This window comes from Perna viridis, chromosome 10, assembly GCF_037379345.1.
Source record: "Perna viridis isolate PV_CMFRI_1.1 ecotype Kerala chromosome 10, ASM3737934v1, whole genome shotgun sequence".
Classification (NCBI taxonomy): domain Eukaryota; kingdom Metazoa; phylum Mollusca; class Bivalvia; order Mytilida; family Mytilidae; genus Perna; species Perna viridis.
In genome coordinates, this window is record NC_142454.1 from 33,405,218 (window position 1) to 33,423,316 (window position 18,099).

Genomic DNA, 18,099 nt, shown 5'->3' on the forward strand with positions numbered 1-18,099 from the left:
ACTCCAGACATTGGAAAACTTCTACATATTAAGAGAAATTAGAGCAAAAAGTGGAAATAGGTAATGCGTCAAAGAGACAAAACTACCAAACAGTGAAAAAAAATCAACAACTATTATAGCTCCGTCTATTGGCCTTCAATGAGCAGTGATTTTGTCTGGCTTCTGAAACTACAAATATACCAGTTAAGCGTATTATAGGAATCGCTCTATATCCTAAATAAATTAAACACCGGAGGACGGGTTGCCATAAAGGTACAACAATTCATTAATATGAATACTTGAAATTAAAATATGTTTGCTCATAATAAAAATGTGATAATTTAACATGCTAGCCACTTCCGGTCACGTGAGTGATAATTTTATAACTCTACCATTTTAGGTCAAAATCGACGGTGATCTCAGAAATAATCCATCCGTGCGAGACTCGTAAGAGTAGATAAGGACGTTAAAAGCCCCCTTTAAGGAGTACTGATCTCAGAAAACATACAGGAAATCAATAAATATGATAAAAATGTTTATATAACAAAATATGAACAAACGATAATGAAGAACTTTATCAATATCTTTTACCCTTAAAATAAAAGAGATGATCAATTTTCTTTAGTGCAATGTTGTTTTTTTTTAATTAAAGTAATTTTGTATATTCCCTACTTGCGGAGCTCGGGATGCAGCCATATTTTATCCTGCTTTTGCAGAGTTACCTCCCGTAAGAGCAGGTATAGTTTCGAAGTCTCTCTAATCGATGTTCGGATTCGGGTGCAGAAAAAAGAGATAACTCGAATGAAAATGGAATCCCCAGCAGACAAACACAACGGTGTTTCTAAAATTTACAGGGTGTTTCATTTTTTTGGTAGGTTATATAAGGATGATTTTCATTTGTATCCCGGGTAAAGAAAATTTATGGCAGGGTCAGTAGAACGGGAAATCCTTTTGACTTTTGACTTTCGAGATTTTCTAAAGTATCGTCGATATCGGATGGAAAACCTTACACGTTCCGAATAGACACCTGCTCCAAAGGGAGATAAATGTTGACAAAATGTTGATCCGCAATCGGGAATAAGTCACTGCATATTTGTTTATTCAAATAACGAATAATTAAGTAGAAACTAATACCATTGTTTATAGAAATAGATATTTTAATAAGATGTTTTATTAAATTAGAATGACAAACTTTTAGGCTGTAATTATGCGAACTAAACAAATTGAAACGTTCAAAATTTTATCATACATCTCTTAACCATTAATTTGTCATAGAATATTTAGGCTCAAAATATTCGGCAAATTATTCTTATTTAAATTTTATTAATTTAAAGAAAAGTTAAAGAAGTTAATTACCTGTAAAACAAATATATATTTGACTTTAGTTAGATATTTTCTTAGACGGCTTGGTAATTACTACAGTACAAAAAGACACATTTTAATTTATCACTTATCCTTGAATATTTGCTTATGGCTACATAATTTGTAAACAAGGATGGATTAATTGCAGGTGTTCAACAGAGAGTCAGTTTACCCCATTACTTATTGGGAAATGTCAATTATACAATTTTATTACATTTGTTTGTTCACGAAAAACGTTAATCCACTATCTAATGTGTAAACCCCTAAGATGGGTAACTTAGCAATTTTCGGCTTAACATAACTTGCCCCTAGCAAATGAAAGCGTAAGGTAACGCATATATTTTGTTATTTTCTTTGTCTCAACTTTGAGAAAGTGTAAGGGTGACCATTGATTGGTCAAATCTGTAAAACAGTGCGATTCTGTGAATGCCCCTTTTGGCGTGGTAAGCGTCCATTCCTGATTTGGACGTCTAAACAGCCAGTCATAATAAAGTATCTCATTCACAGACCTTTGCATATTTTCAGTCTGCCAAAGACCATTTGTCAGAAGCTTAGCTTCCTGCAGACCACGAAAATTGATCATCTACAAATTAGCCTAACTCTGTAAATTCTACCATTGTGAGCTACCACCCATCAACATACAAAAAAGTATCCACAATACAAAAATTCAGTTGGGACATCTGGCGGAGAACAAAAGATCCCTACAGAGTTAGGACTTGATGTCATATTGGTTTAGATCAAAGGAAATGTCACCTCCTATGAATGCAGAAAATAACCAGGCTAGAGCCGGAAGACGGTTAGAAGTTTACGTAGAAGTAGGCAGTGGTATAATGGATCCTGTCAAACAGGAACAACAGCCACCGTCACAACCACAACAGACCCCACATCAAATACCCCCACAACAAGTGATTCCCCAAGACAACAGATGATGTGACCACCACAGCCACAAACTGGACAAGTGCAACCGCTTCCAGGGTTCCAAGGTGGAACAAAGGTAAATGTGCAATTAAGTAATTTTGATGGCACTGCTGATGCAAAAAGATGGTGAAGTACTTTTACTGCATATATACTTCTGCAGCAGATCCCTAACTGGTAAGCTATTTTGGTATTACCGTTTTATTTAACCGGAATGGCAGGCCAGTAGTTCGATCTTTTTGACAGAAGCACTAAAGGTTGTCTAAACAAAATAAAGACTGCCTTTTTAAAACGACTCCAGAAACAAAAAAATGGACGATGTTGGACTGACCAACTTAAAACAAGAAGAAAATGAAAGTGCTGACGATTTTATTCATAGAGCACTGTCATACAATAAAGAAAATAGTGTGTCAGAATATTTTTTGGTCAAACTTACTTATCAAGGCTTTAAACCTACGTTACAACAAATAGTGATACCGCAAAATCCAACACCAATGTCAGATCTACTGTCAAAAGCTGTTATAGCAGAAATGACAGTAAATATAACCAACTCTGCAGAAGTTGATCACAACCTCTTGAAAGCCGTGGCCTCCTTAGAAAATAACAATGTAGATAAGTTATCAGAAAGATTTAGTACTACTGCATCTTAACATCCTGCACAACACAAAATACATCAGAATAATGTTACTTATAGTCCCTATCATTCATCTCATTCTAATTCGTATCAGCCGCAGTCATTTCAGGTACCAAGACAGATGAACATGATGCCAGCTTCTAGGGTAGAGCAACAGATTCATCCCAGGTTTGCAGCTTCAAATATACCCAAGGGTTCCTGTATTGGCTGTGGTAAGTCTTGTAAGTCAATGTCCCGTATTCAACAAAGTTTGTCATAAGTGTTCTAAACTTAAACATTTTAGTTATGTTTGTCAGAACCCCAAAACCAAACGTGAGTCACATGGGTGGTTCCAATAGGAATTCGCGCCTGCCTTTGGGCAACCGTCTAAGGTAGGGCACAAGGACATTATTATTAAAGATAGAATTCAAACACTATCTTTAGATTCTAATAGGTGTACAACTCAAATTTCTGTTGGTTGTACAAAAACAAAAGCCCTTATAGATACTGGTGCTAATATTTCGGTGACAAGTTTTCTTTTTTAAAACAAAATCAAATACAGTAACAGTAAATTGAGCCAAAGCAACATGAAGCAGGTTATAACTGCAAATGGTGGTCAAGTCAATGTCTTGGGTAAACTTAATATAAACACTAAGACTGGTGATGGGATTTTTGCCCAAACAGTCCATGTGTTAGACAAACTTCATCACTCTTTAATCTTAGGTATTGATTTCATGAAAACAAAGAAGGCTTTTATAAACTTTGTTCAATCCACCCTAGAAATACGGGATAATCCCAAGGTAGTGATAGGATCAGTAACTGTCAATGCTGGTTTAGTACGCACAAAACAGAAAATCACTATTGCTCCCCATTGAGAGCTTCCAATGCCAGTGTCTGTGTCATAACAGACATGTGATACTAGAGTTCTCTTGAAACCACTAGAAAACCCTCCAACCTTCCTTCAAGATGTAGCAGTAGCAAAATGTTTGGTTAATGTCAAAAAGGGAAAAACTGTTTTACATATTCTTAAACCAACTTATAAAGTTGTGAAAATCTGTCCCCACAAAGTTGTTGCAAAGGTTTCTTCTCTGAATTTGAGTGAAATTCATTCTCCAGACCCCTCAACATCTACAAAGAAAAAAACACAAATCAAACCCTCATGTAGTAAACCCACTGACAGTATACCCATCAATTTTCACCTCAAAGATTCTTGTCTATTAAATGAGGAGAAACAAAAGCTACTTTCTTTTCTGCAAAAGAACCGCTCTGTTTTTGCTGACTCTGTTAAAGAACTTGGGTGCACAAAATATTTTAACCATCACATTGATTCGATCCCTGGTGCACGACCTGTGAGACAAGCTCCCTACAGACAAAACACCAATACAAGAGCAGAACAGGTTCGACAAGTTGCAGAGCTAGAGAAATATGGTTTCATAGAACACTCAACATCCAAATGGGCTTGTCCTGTCGTAATGTGCCTCAAGAAAAATGGTCAAATGAGAATGGCCATTGACGACAGAAAACTCAATGCCGTCACCATTCCCCAAACTTTTCCACTCCCAGCCTTTGACAATGTTTGTGGTGCTATTGGACAAACAAAAGCTCAATTCTTTACTAGCTTAGTTCTTAAGTCAGATTTTTACCAAGTCCCGCTTACTGAGGAAAGGAAGCCCCTGACATCTTTTGTTACCCAAACCTGTGTTAATCAATTTACAAGGATGCCCTTTGATTTAATGAATAGCCCACTTATTTTCTAGGCCATGATGTCACATGTTCTACGAGGTCTAAATTGGAAATGTTTGCCTGTTTATGTTGATTATATTCTTCTCGCACTTTCAATGAGCATTTAGACCATCTTTCTCTAGTTTTTGATAGACTTCGCGAAGCTGATCTGAAACTTATGCCGACAAGTGTTTCTTTGCCATGAAAGAGATAAAGTTCTTAGGTCATATTATTTCAAGAGATGATGTTAAAGTAGACCCAGAGAAAACAAGTGCTGTCAGCCAATTTCCAGTTCCTAAAACCCAAAAACAGTTACGGTCTTTTCTTGGAATGGCAAACTTTTATAGGCGTCATATCAAAGGTCATTCAAAAATACTAGCTTATTTGAACTTTCTACTCAGAAAGGACAAACCTATTAAACTGCAATGGAATCAAGAAAGCCAAAATGCCTTTGACATCATGAAAAAATGCGTTAGTTAGTGCTTCTGTACTTGCATACCAAGACTTCAGTAAACCTTTCATTCTCACATGCGATCCCTCTAATGAAGCATTAGGTTATGTGCTTGGTTAATATGGTACGGACAACAAAAAGCAATCTGTTATTGCCTATGGCAACAAGAATTTAACAAAAGAGGAGAAAAACTACATTGTTTCAGAAAAAAGAATGTCTTAGTATTTTGAAAGGTGTTGAAGCATACCGACCGTACCTAGCTAACAAACATTTACAATTATCACAGATCACAATGCGCTGGTTTGGCTAAAAATGCCAAACACCTAGGACGACTTGGGCCCTCAAGTTGCAGGAATTTAAATTTGATATTATCCACCGACCCGGCAAAACTAATGTAATAGCAGACTGCTTCAGTAGAATTCTTAATCCTATGGCAAATACAAATGAAATGCAAAACCAACAGACAAATTCTATTCAAATGGTGGACTCGGAGTTAGCAAGTGAAGACGACTCAAAAACTACTGAAAGTACATCAGTTACATTCTATTACGCTTTTGATCATGCTGTTGATTGTGAAGAAACACCTGTTATCTCAGTTTTAGAGAATGAGCAAATACAGGATAAACCTTGTCTTCCGAAACTACAAAAGAAGTGTCCTGAGTTAGCTGATATTTACAAATATCTAGAATCTGATATCCTACCACAGAACAGGAAGCAGTAAGATAAAATAGTATCTGAAAGATAATACTTTACCCTCACTGATGAGATACTGTATAATTGGTACCAACAACGCTTTCGCAACGTGGAACCTGAGTTAAGAAGAATTAAAAAAATAGCATTATCCAATGTCTTGCAAGCAGAGGCACTTTCATCCTATCATAATTCTTTAGCTTCCGGAGGTCATTTTTTGGTGTTGATAAGGTCACTGACTCTCTTACTCAAAATTTTGGTGGAAAGGAATGCATCAAGATGTCTCTGAATATGTCAAATCATGCGACAGATTCCACATGGTGTGGTGTTTCGCCCAGAGTCTAAGATGTACCTAGCTAAAGAAGCATTGCTGCATACATTCCAGATAGCATTATCCAAAAACATTTATGTAAATAAGTTACAATAATGTACCAATGATGCTCAACCCTCTAATTCTTGTATGCATTTAAATCACGTTACAATTTGTAAAACACTTTCATAGCAATATGGAACATGAATTGAGGACTACAATTCAGTCCATACGTACAATTGTACTACAAACAAATATTTTTGACTCTGTAAGAAAACCTCACTTTTACCTTTTATTGGTACGCTTGCTAAAGGTCTATTTGGCACAGCCACAATGATTGATGTTGAATTATTAGCCAGATATATTAATGCATTGAATGTTAGAACAAGGCATGTTACTGAGGCTCTCCAGCAACATGGTGATCATCTTTTATCTTTCGTGAAAGTGATCGATAACAGAACTTCCAATTTACTGCAGGGTATTAAGATTAATTCAAATGAGATTCAAAATGTGGCCAAATTCTTTCAAAATTCGTTAAGGTCATTGGAACAATCTACGGTTAACATGTCTCAGTATCTGATTTCACCGACTAACAATTTTAACAACCTTCGTTCTAACATAATTGAGCTAAAATCATCAGTATAATTCTTAGTAGAAGGTACAATTTCAGCATTTCTTATTTCTAAGAAGATTTTTACACGCACTCTACACCAAATCCATAAACAACTCACTAAATACTACCCCAATTTTTATGTAACCCATTTTCATTCATCTTATTACTAGACATCCTCTAACTTCATGTTCACGAGAAAAATCATTCTTTTCTGTATATAACAGTTCGTTTTCCAGTGTCTTCACAAGTTCAATCCCTCCAGCTATACAAAATTATTTCCCTACCAGTCCCTGCTAGTACTAACAAACGTCTCAAGCATGCGACTAAGTTACTGGATTTACCAAACTACATTGCTTTAACATACCAGCATGACTATTATCTCCCCTTAACAGACTCAGACCTCATCAAATGTGAACATAGCAGAGATATTCACAGGAATTTTTACATGGCACTTATTCCTACCACTGCACCCCAGTGCGCATTAGCGATGTTCGAAAATAATGTCAATCAGGTATCAGCACTTTGCAACTTGAGATTTCTAGAAAATCATATTTCTCATGCTATTTATGAGTTAACACCAACATCGGTGCTTGTTTTCTACAGCGAAGATTTACATTTAGACTGCCCACAAAGACAAAGAACTTTTTTTAAAAGATACATGGTTGCGCATTTTATGGTATTGAATTATAGAGATTTGTATTTTTCACCCCGATTAGTTCACTGTTATAACTCAAGTTCTGATCCTGCAATTTCACATCCGATTAATTTGGCTCTAATACAGGAGTTCTTTGATTCTGATGAATTTAAATAAATTTTAGGAAATTCCCTATTTAATGCTTCTGTACCACTTTCACTCCCAAATTTTACTTTTTATTCACACGAAATTTCAAATGTTCTAACAGCTGATGCAAAAACACACTTGAATTTAAAGAAACTTGCTGATGCTGCTGAAAAGGATCAGTTGATTTTTAAAACTCTACATGAACCGTTGTTAGCTGGAGAAATAAGCCTACAATCAGAGTGGCCTGATAAATCGGCTATTTTTAGTTTTGTGTAATTGCTTCTCTCTCAATTTTATGTTTTATGTATCTGTTTTGTAACATGAGAAAAATTCTATTGACTCTTACAATTATGCAACAAGCAGCTAACATTAACTTACAAAGTGTGCCCTCATTCATTTTTCATAAGAGTACACAAAAAAAAACGTTATTCAAGAAATTTTTCCGACCAAGTTAAGACATTTTTTGCATCAGAATTTTCATGGATTGATGCAGCAGTGATTTTAAGCATTTTTGTCTTAATATTTTTAACCATTGTTACAGTTTATTTATATAAATCAAAACAAAGTCGTTGTACATCCTTGATTTTAGAAATAACCAGTGGCGGTTCATGTGTTGTAGTCCCAATACTACAACTATTCTTGTCTCCATCCTATTATAACTTTTCCTGCCCGTCTGTTCAAGATTTGACTGTTTCCACATTATCCTCATGTAAACTTTTTTTCGATATGGTTAAACTTTGATGTTACAAATAAGTTAACTCATAAAAATGTACAGACTCCTACTGTTATACCCCTGGGCATATTTCAATACTTCAGGATAAAATACATCTTAAATCAACCATATAATGCTTATGTATATGTGACACACTAAGGTTTTGCATCAGTCCTGAATCCGCCAGCAAATGCTTTGGGCATCTATGTCAAAGCACCTGCAGCTGAGTCAAATTGCCTGTACCCAAAATTGATATTGTAAATTGAAACAAAGCAAGGCTTACCCAAACCCATTATGTACATGTATCTGGGTTATTGAATATTTTGTTTAGTGTTTTTGTTTTGTTTTCACTTAAAGACAAGTTTCGGTGTCTATAAATACCTTAGTGTTTGACCATAGTTAAACATATATATTATAGTGTTGACCTTGAGGCACAAGACTTCAGTTATTACTTAATTTTGTAAAACATTGATATTTATAGTAAAAAAAATGCAAAACAAAGTGTCCTACTATATACCTAGCATCATGGACAAGCTGTACTTTTTTTCCATATCTTGTTATATTGCGGATTGTCAGATATTAGAAACTAGTGTAGTGCAGTGATAGACTTAATCCGTTCCGTGCAAATTCAAATTCATGGAGATATATTCAGGAACCACAGAAATTCTTATGAACATTATGTGTATATACTTGTGTTTGAAGGACATTAACATTTCATTGTTATTTATTACTCTATGTCATGTCAATTTTTTTACCTTGTTTGTGTTCTGTATTATAACAATGTATTATTCTCATTTTTCTTTTTAGGCTTTCGAGGTCGAAAGCAAATGGGCGTTGGGGATGTTGTCATAGAATATTTAGGCTCAAAATATTCGGTGAATTATTTTTATTTAAATTTTATTACTTTAAAGAAAAGTTAAAGAATTTTATTAACTGTAAAAATTTATATATTTGATTTTAGTTACATATTTTAGACGACTTGGTAATTACTACAGTACAAAAAGGCACATTTTAATTTATCACTTTGGCTACATAACAAGGATGGTTTAATTGCAGGTGTTCAACAGTCAGTTTACCCCAGTATTTATTGGGGAATGTCAATTATACAATTTTATCACATTTGTTTATTCTCGAAAAACATTAATCCACTATCTAATGTGTAAACCCCTAAGTTGGGTAACTTAGCTATTTTCGGCTTAACACAACTTGCCCCTAGCAAATGAAAACTTAAGTAACGCGTATATTTTGTTGTTTTCTTTGTCTCAATTTTGAGAAAGTTTAAGGGTGACCACTGATTGGTCAAACCTGTGAAATAGTGCAAATTTGTGAGTGACCCTTTTGTCGTGGTTAGCGTCCATTCCTGATTTGGACGTCTAAACAGCCAGTCATAATAAAGTATCTCATTCACAGACTTTTGCATATTTTCAGTCTGCCAAAGACCAGGTGTCAGAAGCTTAGCTTCCTGTAGACCACGAAAATTGGTCACCTACACATACGCCTAACTCTGTAAATTCTACCATTGTGAGCTACCACCCATCAACATACAAAAAGTACCCACAAATAAAATTTCAGTTGGGACATCTAAAGAAAAATAATTTGCCGAATATTTTGAGCCTAAATATTCTATGACAAATTTCAGAACCTAAAAATTGTCATAGTAATATGAAATCAAAGACTGGAGTCTTCAAAGTCGCTAATCGTCAAATATTCACTGTCACTGATTTTGTCTTACTTTCAACACCCGAAATGGTACGAATGCGATATGCTCTATGACCGGGTAACTTCCGCTAAAATCTTGGTTCCCTTGATATGATTGCGGACTCTTTATTGACCGCGATGATCCGAATGCTTTCAATCATCCGGAACAAAATTAAACAACTGGTAATGGCTATATATAGATATCGGGATCTTGATAATATATATGACTTTTATATAGTCAATTGTAATGAACGCCAGTTTGAATCGGAAACTGGGTAATATTACATAAAGTCAATGCTAAGCGATCATTTCCTTTATAATATAAACTTACCGTTCTCATACAAGCAAAAAACACGCACAGACATGTGTATATGTCTTAAAAGAGGTACGTTTTAGCGATCTTTGGATCGCTTATTATATTGACCAGAGAACCAGTTTAGAAACCAGATTTAGCAACTGGCAATGAATATTCATAAATATCGGAGCGTGCTAATGTACATGACTTATATAGTCTTGTAACGAGCCCCAGTGAATCGGAAATTTCCCGTTCTCATACAAGCAAGAAACACATGTATAATACTTAAGAGATACCATTTTACCTTGTATAAAGCTAGTACTATGACGCTATGGCGGTAAACACGGCGAGGATCTGCAGCATTACGTGGCGTATAACTACATGTTTATGCAAATCAGATGAGAATTCTACTGAAATTACGAGTGCAAGAAGTCGCTAACAATAATGATATTAACAGTTCGCAAAAAATGTTTACTGAAAACAATGGAATATCATTATTCTTCACTAAGGCATGACATGCGTTTCTACAAATCGTCGGCAAAGTGATTCAATCATTTGAATTCCAGTTATTATCTTCTGCGTTCAGAATATATTCTCCCAATGAACTCGATAAAGGCAAAGGGAGTTTGTCAACACAGTATCTTTGGTAAGACAAATACCTCAGAACTACAACTATATTAGAACAAAATTCAAGAGTGCAAGCTCCAACTTTGCACTGCGAAAGCTCTCAAAGTTGACAAAACTATATTGTTTGTGGATCCTTTCTGCTGTTGTCAAAGAATATCCAAATCATGTAAGACCTTGCAGACATAGGGTAAGGAACATAATTCTTGAAATAAGTGATATATTTGTATCATATTTCACCAAAGCCTTTCAAACTTTCCTTTGAAACAGAATGAAATCAGTCCAAGTTACTTTGATGCTTACATTAGATTGATGTAAAATGTTGATTGCAAACGTGTTAATGATTTGTAAGAGTTGTGTCCCTTACCCTAGGTCTACCTCCTTAAATATGAAACTATGTCTGTTAAAAGATATGTATTTTAAACTGTTAAAAGATATGTTAGTCCGAATTTCCTCTGACCCTGCAACCCTCCTCTTTTTTATTCGGATATTGATGTGTCGGGTTCGGGTCACAACGATGTGCCATACAAAAAAATTGGAGATTTAGCGGACACGCGGAGTATCGCCCATCAACCGCTTGTAACGACTTTCAAGTTGAAATTGTGCTTGTCATACCTACCTAGTTCGATTCCAGAATCATTTTCCTGTATGCTGATACCATATTTGCTACAAAAATTACATTTATTATTGAAGTTTCGATAATTTTCCACGAGAGACCCTGTTTTGTTGACATTTTGAACCGTATTAATAGAGAGTAGTCGGAGCTTGTTACTTTTGGAACGGAAGGGAAGAGGGCACGTAATTTTTCAGCGGGATTTTGAAATATTCTGTTAAATTCCGGTTTTAAAAATCGTTTCTGCTCCGTTCCGTTCCAAAATAAAAGACACCTTCGTTCACATAAAATATAGACGCTAAAATTTACATTAAATATTCGAAAAACCGACAAAAAGCTGAACTGCAGACAATTAGCATGAAAGAACCACTTGGCACAAATATTATATAAGACCTGTTATAACAAATACTAAAACTACATGTCGGCTATTAAGCACAGATATTTACATATAAACATGAAGAATTTATATGTACATCCATGCGCCTCCTGAGCGGAGCATCATAGTACTTCCTCAGGTTACAGCTTTGATATAAAAACGGGTATTTTAAGCGTCTACATGTTTTTTTGACGTATGTGTAGGTGTGCACTAAATACGAAAGAAATGTTGGAATATTTACTTTATATACAAGAAGCTTAAGCAACAGAATTTCATACACACAAAATTGCGTACAATTGACCAGCATTTTGCATATATTAAATTTGCAATATCGAATACATGTAAGGACATGTTTGATATGTGTGCATTATAAATGTATATGTATTGAATATTTTTCCCGGTTAAAGAAAGCAGTTTTGAAAGAATTTTGTTATATAGAACCGCGCTTAATCATTGCAATAGATAAATACCCAGAGCCTGGATTTTTTACAGACAAACAATGCAAACGGCTTTCAATTTTTCTACTTTCAAAATAAAAACAGCAGCAGTTAGAAAGCTTTATTCGCGCTTGATATTTATTATAACAGTGTTTCAAATTTTGCCCGATCGCATAAGGAAATAAAATGCTTTGCAGCATTTATTACAAACAAAATTATCTTTAGACAGCGTGCTACAGGTTTCTATACACTATAATGCTTATATCAGCTTATTTAAAGCATTTCATTTTAGTACTTAGTTCCACGCTAAAGTAAATCACAATGTAGAACAATCTTTTATCGAAGAGATTTATACGGACATTAGAGCAAAAAGATATTCAAAACTATTGGAATCAAATATTAAATCCACAGATAAAATTCCACGTAAAGGACAGTAACACGGTTCAAAGTATATACATGTAAGTGCATTCACGTACATGCATGCGTGTTCATAGCAATGACTATATCAAAATCGACGTCTGATGAAAGATTATTTTAGACTTTTTTTCATTCTTTGGCATAAAGGTGAGATGAAAGCTCTTTAATTAATATATCTACTCCACTTGCAACAGTGTAATTAGAATGGCCAGGTGCTTAATCATGTGACGGTTAGCTAGGTCACATGATACATATACTGGTAAAGTTGGACAGTCATTTTTTAAGCGATTTTAAGCGTGATTTTCGAAGGTTTTTTTGTTAAAGGCACATAGAGATCCAGCGTTAACCAACAAATCATTTTTCCTGTAGAAAGACTATATAAATGCACACTTTCAATTTCAATCTTTTTTGTTTTTGTTTAACGCTGGATCTCACTATAAAATAAGTGGCAGAAGGGTAAAAAAATGCTATTTTATTTACAGAATAGCCTTCCAGACGGTTTTTGTGCATTCGTTTCTGTATTGTTACTCTTTAAATCTTTACTCTGAAAATTTACATTATGTATTACATTATTATTTAGTTTTCTTCCGAATTGATGACATTTTTTTAACCAATTATTTCAGTAGGCAGAACAAGGTCTTATGGACCCTCATCCTTTGATTATGCCTAGTCGCATTGATACATCTAGCAAATACAGACAACAGAATATACATTAACAACGCACGACAGAATATATTAGTGTATTCATTATTGTTGTTGCTAATAATTACATAAATATTTCACAGGGCGTAACAAGCTAAGTTTACTGTAAATAACCTCTGTGTTGAATAAATATCGAAAACAATATGACCATGAAGTTATAAAACACGACGGCACGCTAGAAGCCAAAGTTTGAAAAATATCAATTACATCATGTCTATCTCGATAAAGACCGAGTTTTACCAAATTATTTTACTTCTATTAAGTTTTTACAAGTCTTTTTATTTTACAGTTTTCGAAAAATGCTTCATGTTTATCAAGCTGACTGAAAATAGGAGATCTAGCAGTGAGAACCGCAGTCAAAGCACAAGAGAATGTGATGGAAACAGATAGATATAGCAAGGAGCATTAAATTCAAAATGAATAAACAACAAGACTCCTACAAAAACTTGGTGCAACATTCCGGATTCTGGTACAATAGACCGGATTCTGGTACAGCAGACCGGATTCGGTGGTATTGTAAAGCACCAACCATTCTTTTAGCGAGGGGGCTTGAAATTTTTCTTTGAAAAGAAATAAAGTGATTCCAAATTTTAGCAAAACTTGTTTTTACGATTCAGTATTTCCCCTATTACTTAACAATATTGATTTTCAAATTAAAAAAATGCTAAAAAAAATATACCTCAATATTAAAACCAAGCCCATCCCCATGAGAAGAAAATTATCAATGCCTAAGCGTCTTTTGTATTCTTTATACGCAGAAAGACATGCCTTGTTTCTTAAGCGAGCAATCATTTGATTTTTTATTGGGGACCAAGATGATTTTTTTTTATTCTTATGTATTTCGAGAAAAATATATGTCCTGCCTTTTTTCCTTTGACCCATCCATCTTTTCATTTTTTCAAGAAATCAATCATGCTTTTTGTTTCAAATTTCATCCTAGTCATCCTTAATACCTAATAATAAAATGGTAGTTTCGTAAGTCACGTAAGTTGGTCAACAGAGAAAAAAATATCAACGATAAAACAGAGCAGGTCATCATGGAGGTCAAAGGACCCTTCAAAGTGGGACTTTAATCGTGAAGTAACACAACTTTAGATATAACGCTAATCTGTAAGAAGTTCAGAGTGGTACCAGAAGTCTCTCGTTATCTCTTCAACGTCTTTATAACACAAGAGTTTAGATATTTCAGGGCTAATAACTAAAATTTAATTATATGAATTATTATGAATTGAACGCTACTGTTGTAGTTTTTCTGGTCGATTCAGTGATGTCCGTTAACTCAAGTTTTTTTGTTTTTGTTGGTTTTTTTTTTTATTTTAAATTAGTTTTAAACATTTTTTTCACAGATTCAATGCATTCATATAATCAACGAATCCTGTATTTCTTGGTCAAAGAAAAAGCCTTATTCAAGTTGATTAGATTGAAACAAGTAAAGTTTTGTTGACTTGTTATCGCCAATCACATTTCTTAAAATTATTATCTAAGCACAACTGGTTTGGTACGTTTTCGAATTTAAAATTATTATCTAAGCAAAACTGGTTTGGTACTTTTTCGAATTTCATAAAAAGTAACCTTCGGTGAAGGTGAACTTACATAGGTAATGTATCTTACCAATCTTACACTTCACGGTTGTTACAAAATTTTAGACACAAGAAAAACAAACAAAATTCTCGTCAATTGCGACTATTTTATATATAAAAATAGAACAAAGTCTTTGGTGTTAAATGTAGGGGGTAAGTGCTGAGATATCTACTCTTCTTTTCTATAGCTATTGCTTTTAAAAAAAATAGACCCTTTTACAAAAAAAAAGTATTCCGGGGAGGAAACTACTAACCATATCATACAGAATACTCTTGATTCACGACGGTACCCCACATACCAGTTCGAATATATATACTGTTGACTTTATCCAGCGGCTTAGTCCTACTTCTAAACTTTTAAGCAGTGGAGCCCCGAGTTTGTAGCTGGAAGTCAAGGATCTGTGATAGCAAAGCACTTCAAAGTGCTGTTAGCATAATGGAAAATGTGCTTGGAGTACATCTTATTAAGGTTTTTTATGTTTCCCTTCAATCTTTTCTCATGCGTTTTATTCGGTTTGCTACAGTGTATAAAGATCGTCATTGTTTCATCAATACACATTTATGCCATTTTTTTCTATTTCGACGAACTTGAATCGTCCGACTACTGAAGCTTCGGCGGTTTTTGTTTTGTTTTTTTTGCCGATATGTCGTCAATTTGATGTACTTTAAACTACTTCATATTATTTTTTGTAAGTAATATTCTTTGTGATACTTTCGAGGATTCGATATTTCACAAAAAAAAAGTTTTATATGAATCTACTTTTACGGTACATCCCATGTAGGGACGCTACTTTGACGATGCTTCCCATGTAAGGCGGGATAGAGACACTGCTTTGACAATACGTTCTATCATACTAACCGCTGCAGATAAGGTTCCACTATATAGATAGGTCACGGCAGATAAATTTATGACAATTTATGGAAGTAAAGTTATATTGAGACACTTGAACAAGCAAATCCAACATTTTTTTCCTGTAACCGGGTCAGTTTTGTGTACGATGCAACCTAAGCCTTTTACAATTCTCGGATATTATTCAAATCAAACGTCGTTTGACAGTCGGATAACATCGCATAAAATCATTCACTTTTTCCGGACTTTGCAAAATTCTTTCATTTTCTGAAGGGGCTGGCTGCAGCTCCTAGAGTGAACTACGCCCAAGAATTTCGAAAAGGCCTGTCTGCAGGAAAAAAACGTCTGTCGCTGCCTGGAGTTTGGGACGCTGTTTTGACGATACGTTTCACTTTTAAAACTGAAATAGGGATGTCGTAACTTTGACGAAAGAGTGAACAGGCTATAAACATATGAAGTGTATCTGCCAAATGATTAGTTATCTTATACAATCTTGTTTATTATTCTACAGTGACGGATGAAAGATTGCTTGTTAGTGCTTTTGTCCGACTTGAAGTTGAAACTTGGACAATACCATCTTTGAGTATTTTGTGTTCTGTTCCTCTATTCTTTGTCAACTTTGGTTGATCGCCTACATGAACACTCCCCTCACTGGTATTGTCACAGGAAAGGAGAAACTTATAAATAATTGATATCTACTTTTATATGATTTTAATCGTCGATTTTTTACTTTATTTTCTTTCTTTTCGGGGGATGGGGGTAGGGGAAAGGTATTTACATTTTTCTAAACCTCACCAGTGATATTTTTTCATGTCAAGTTAAGTCACGCTGAAAATGTAATTTATTACAATGTTTTGAACGGACAATAACCTACTAATCCTAATATTTATATTGAAAGATATAAACATTTATAGTTACACAGCTAAATACTAACAATGAAAATGACATGTGCAAGCAGTTAACTAGTGAGAAAATTGTTGGCGTGGAGCTCAAAACATTTACAATTACCTCTGATACGTACGGAAGCGCATTAGCGTCACATTAACTTTTTTTATGTTTATTTATTTTTTTTATTATTTTTTTCTGTGTGTATGTGTGTGTAGTATCGCAAAACTTTGCATTATAACGCAAAAAATAAAAAAAAGTTTAGGTGACGCTAATACGCTTCCATAGATATGTAATTTTCCTTCTAAAACAACAAAACAAGAGATATCCCATTTATTCAGGTTAAACGTGTCACGTTTAAACCATATGTATCGTGTTTTCATTTCCAACGGGGCAGTTTGTTGTCTTCAATTTTGGAATTTTGCTTCAACTTTGATATAAATTGCCAAAGTATTATACACTCTAAAGGGACTCGTACTCAAAGATTGAAAATTAAGAAAAAGTTTTAGAAATGCATCCAAAATAACAGTCTTAGAAAAATTACAGGTATTAACAAGAAAGTATGCATACCATTGATCTAATTATAATTACAAAAACATACAGCGTGATTGCTTTTAACTTAGGGGAATGAACATAAAATGTACAGTTTAAAATATGAAATGTAAAAATATAAGCATTCGTAAAACAAAAGTTCTTACCCTGTTTTGCCAGATGGATCATTAAGCACCTTTGGGCACGTTTTATTTTGGTTGCAATCAACTCCATAAATTACAATTCCCAAAACAAGAATTTGAACAAAGCAACTACTACGTAACCACATTGTACTAAGTATGACCGCCGTTTAAACCTTTGTTATCTTGGTGAAATTGTGCATCCTTTCAATCACCTTGCAACAGTTCCTTGACAGGTAACACCGCAGACTAAATAAGTTCAGAACACCTTTCCCTACCGCGGCTCGCCGTGTTGTTTTCAAGAAGTTCGTAATAGCAGCTTGAACTCCAGCGCGATATGCCGTCATCAGAGATCGATCGGGCGTTATAGGTAAACTTACGGCTTGACTATGATAAATTTTTACTGATTTTTTTCTATATTTATACAAAAGCAATATATTTACCTTTTTGTAGTTCAATAAGAATTGTCAATAGAAATAAATACGTATTAAAATTTCAATCCTTTTGATACTTATTGCACAAAACCATTCTGGTAATGTTATCTTTAATGTATAATCCGAAGATGCTTCATTTCTTACCAGTACAATTTTGTAAACTCTATTTACATAATTTAATTTGATTCAATAGAAGTAAACTAAAACTAAGTAAAAGAAAAGATGTGATTTAAGAACAGATGAAAACGTTGTATTTCAATGAAATCTACAGAAAGGCGTTTTTATTAAAGAATTAGAAAATTCAAACATTACGATTTTCTCAAGAAAGAGAAATTAAGCATGTGAAAAACATGCTTATCAAAATCTTGA

At 34.3% G+C, this 18,099-nt stretch overlaps 1 protein-coding gene across 1 annotated transcript in view; it reads right to left on the reverse strand.

The window, feature by feature from the left end:
* LOC148605493 (uncharacterized) overlaps positions 1-17,665 on the reverse strand; it is a 36,366-nt gene extending 18,701 nt beyond the window's left edge. Inside the window, exon 1 of the mRNA XM_088549998.1 lies at positions 17,324-17,665. Within this exon, the coding sequence (XP_088406124.1) occupies positions 17,324-17,445 (122 nt within the window). The 5' untranslated portion in view covers positions 17,446-17,665. The remainder of the gene's footprint in view (positions 1-17,323) is intronic.
* Positions 17,666-18,099: the final 434 nt, after the last annotated feature.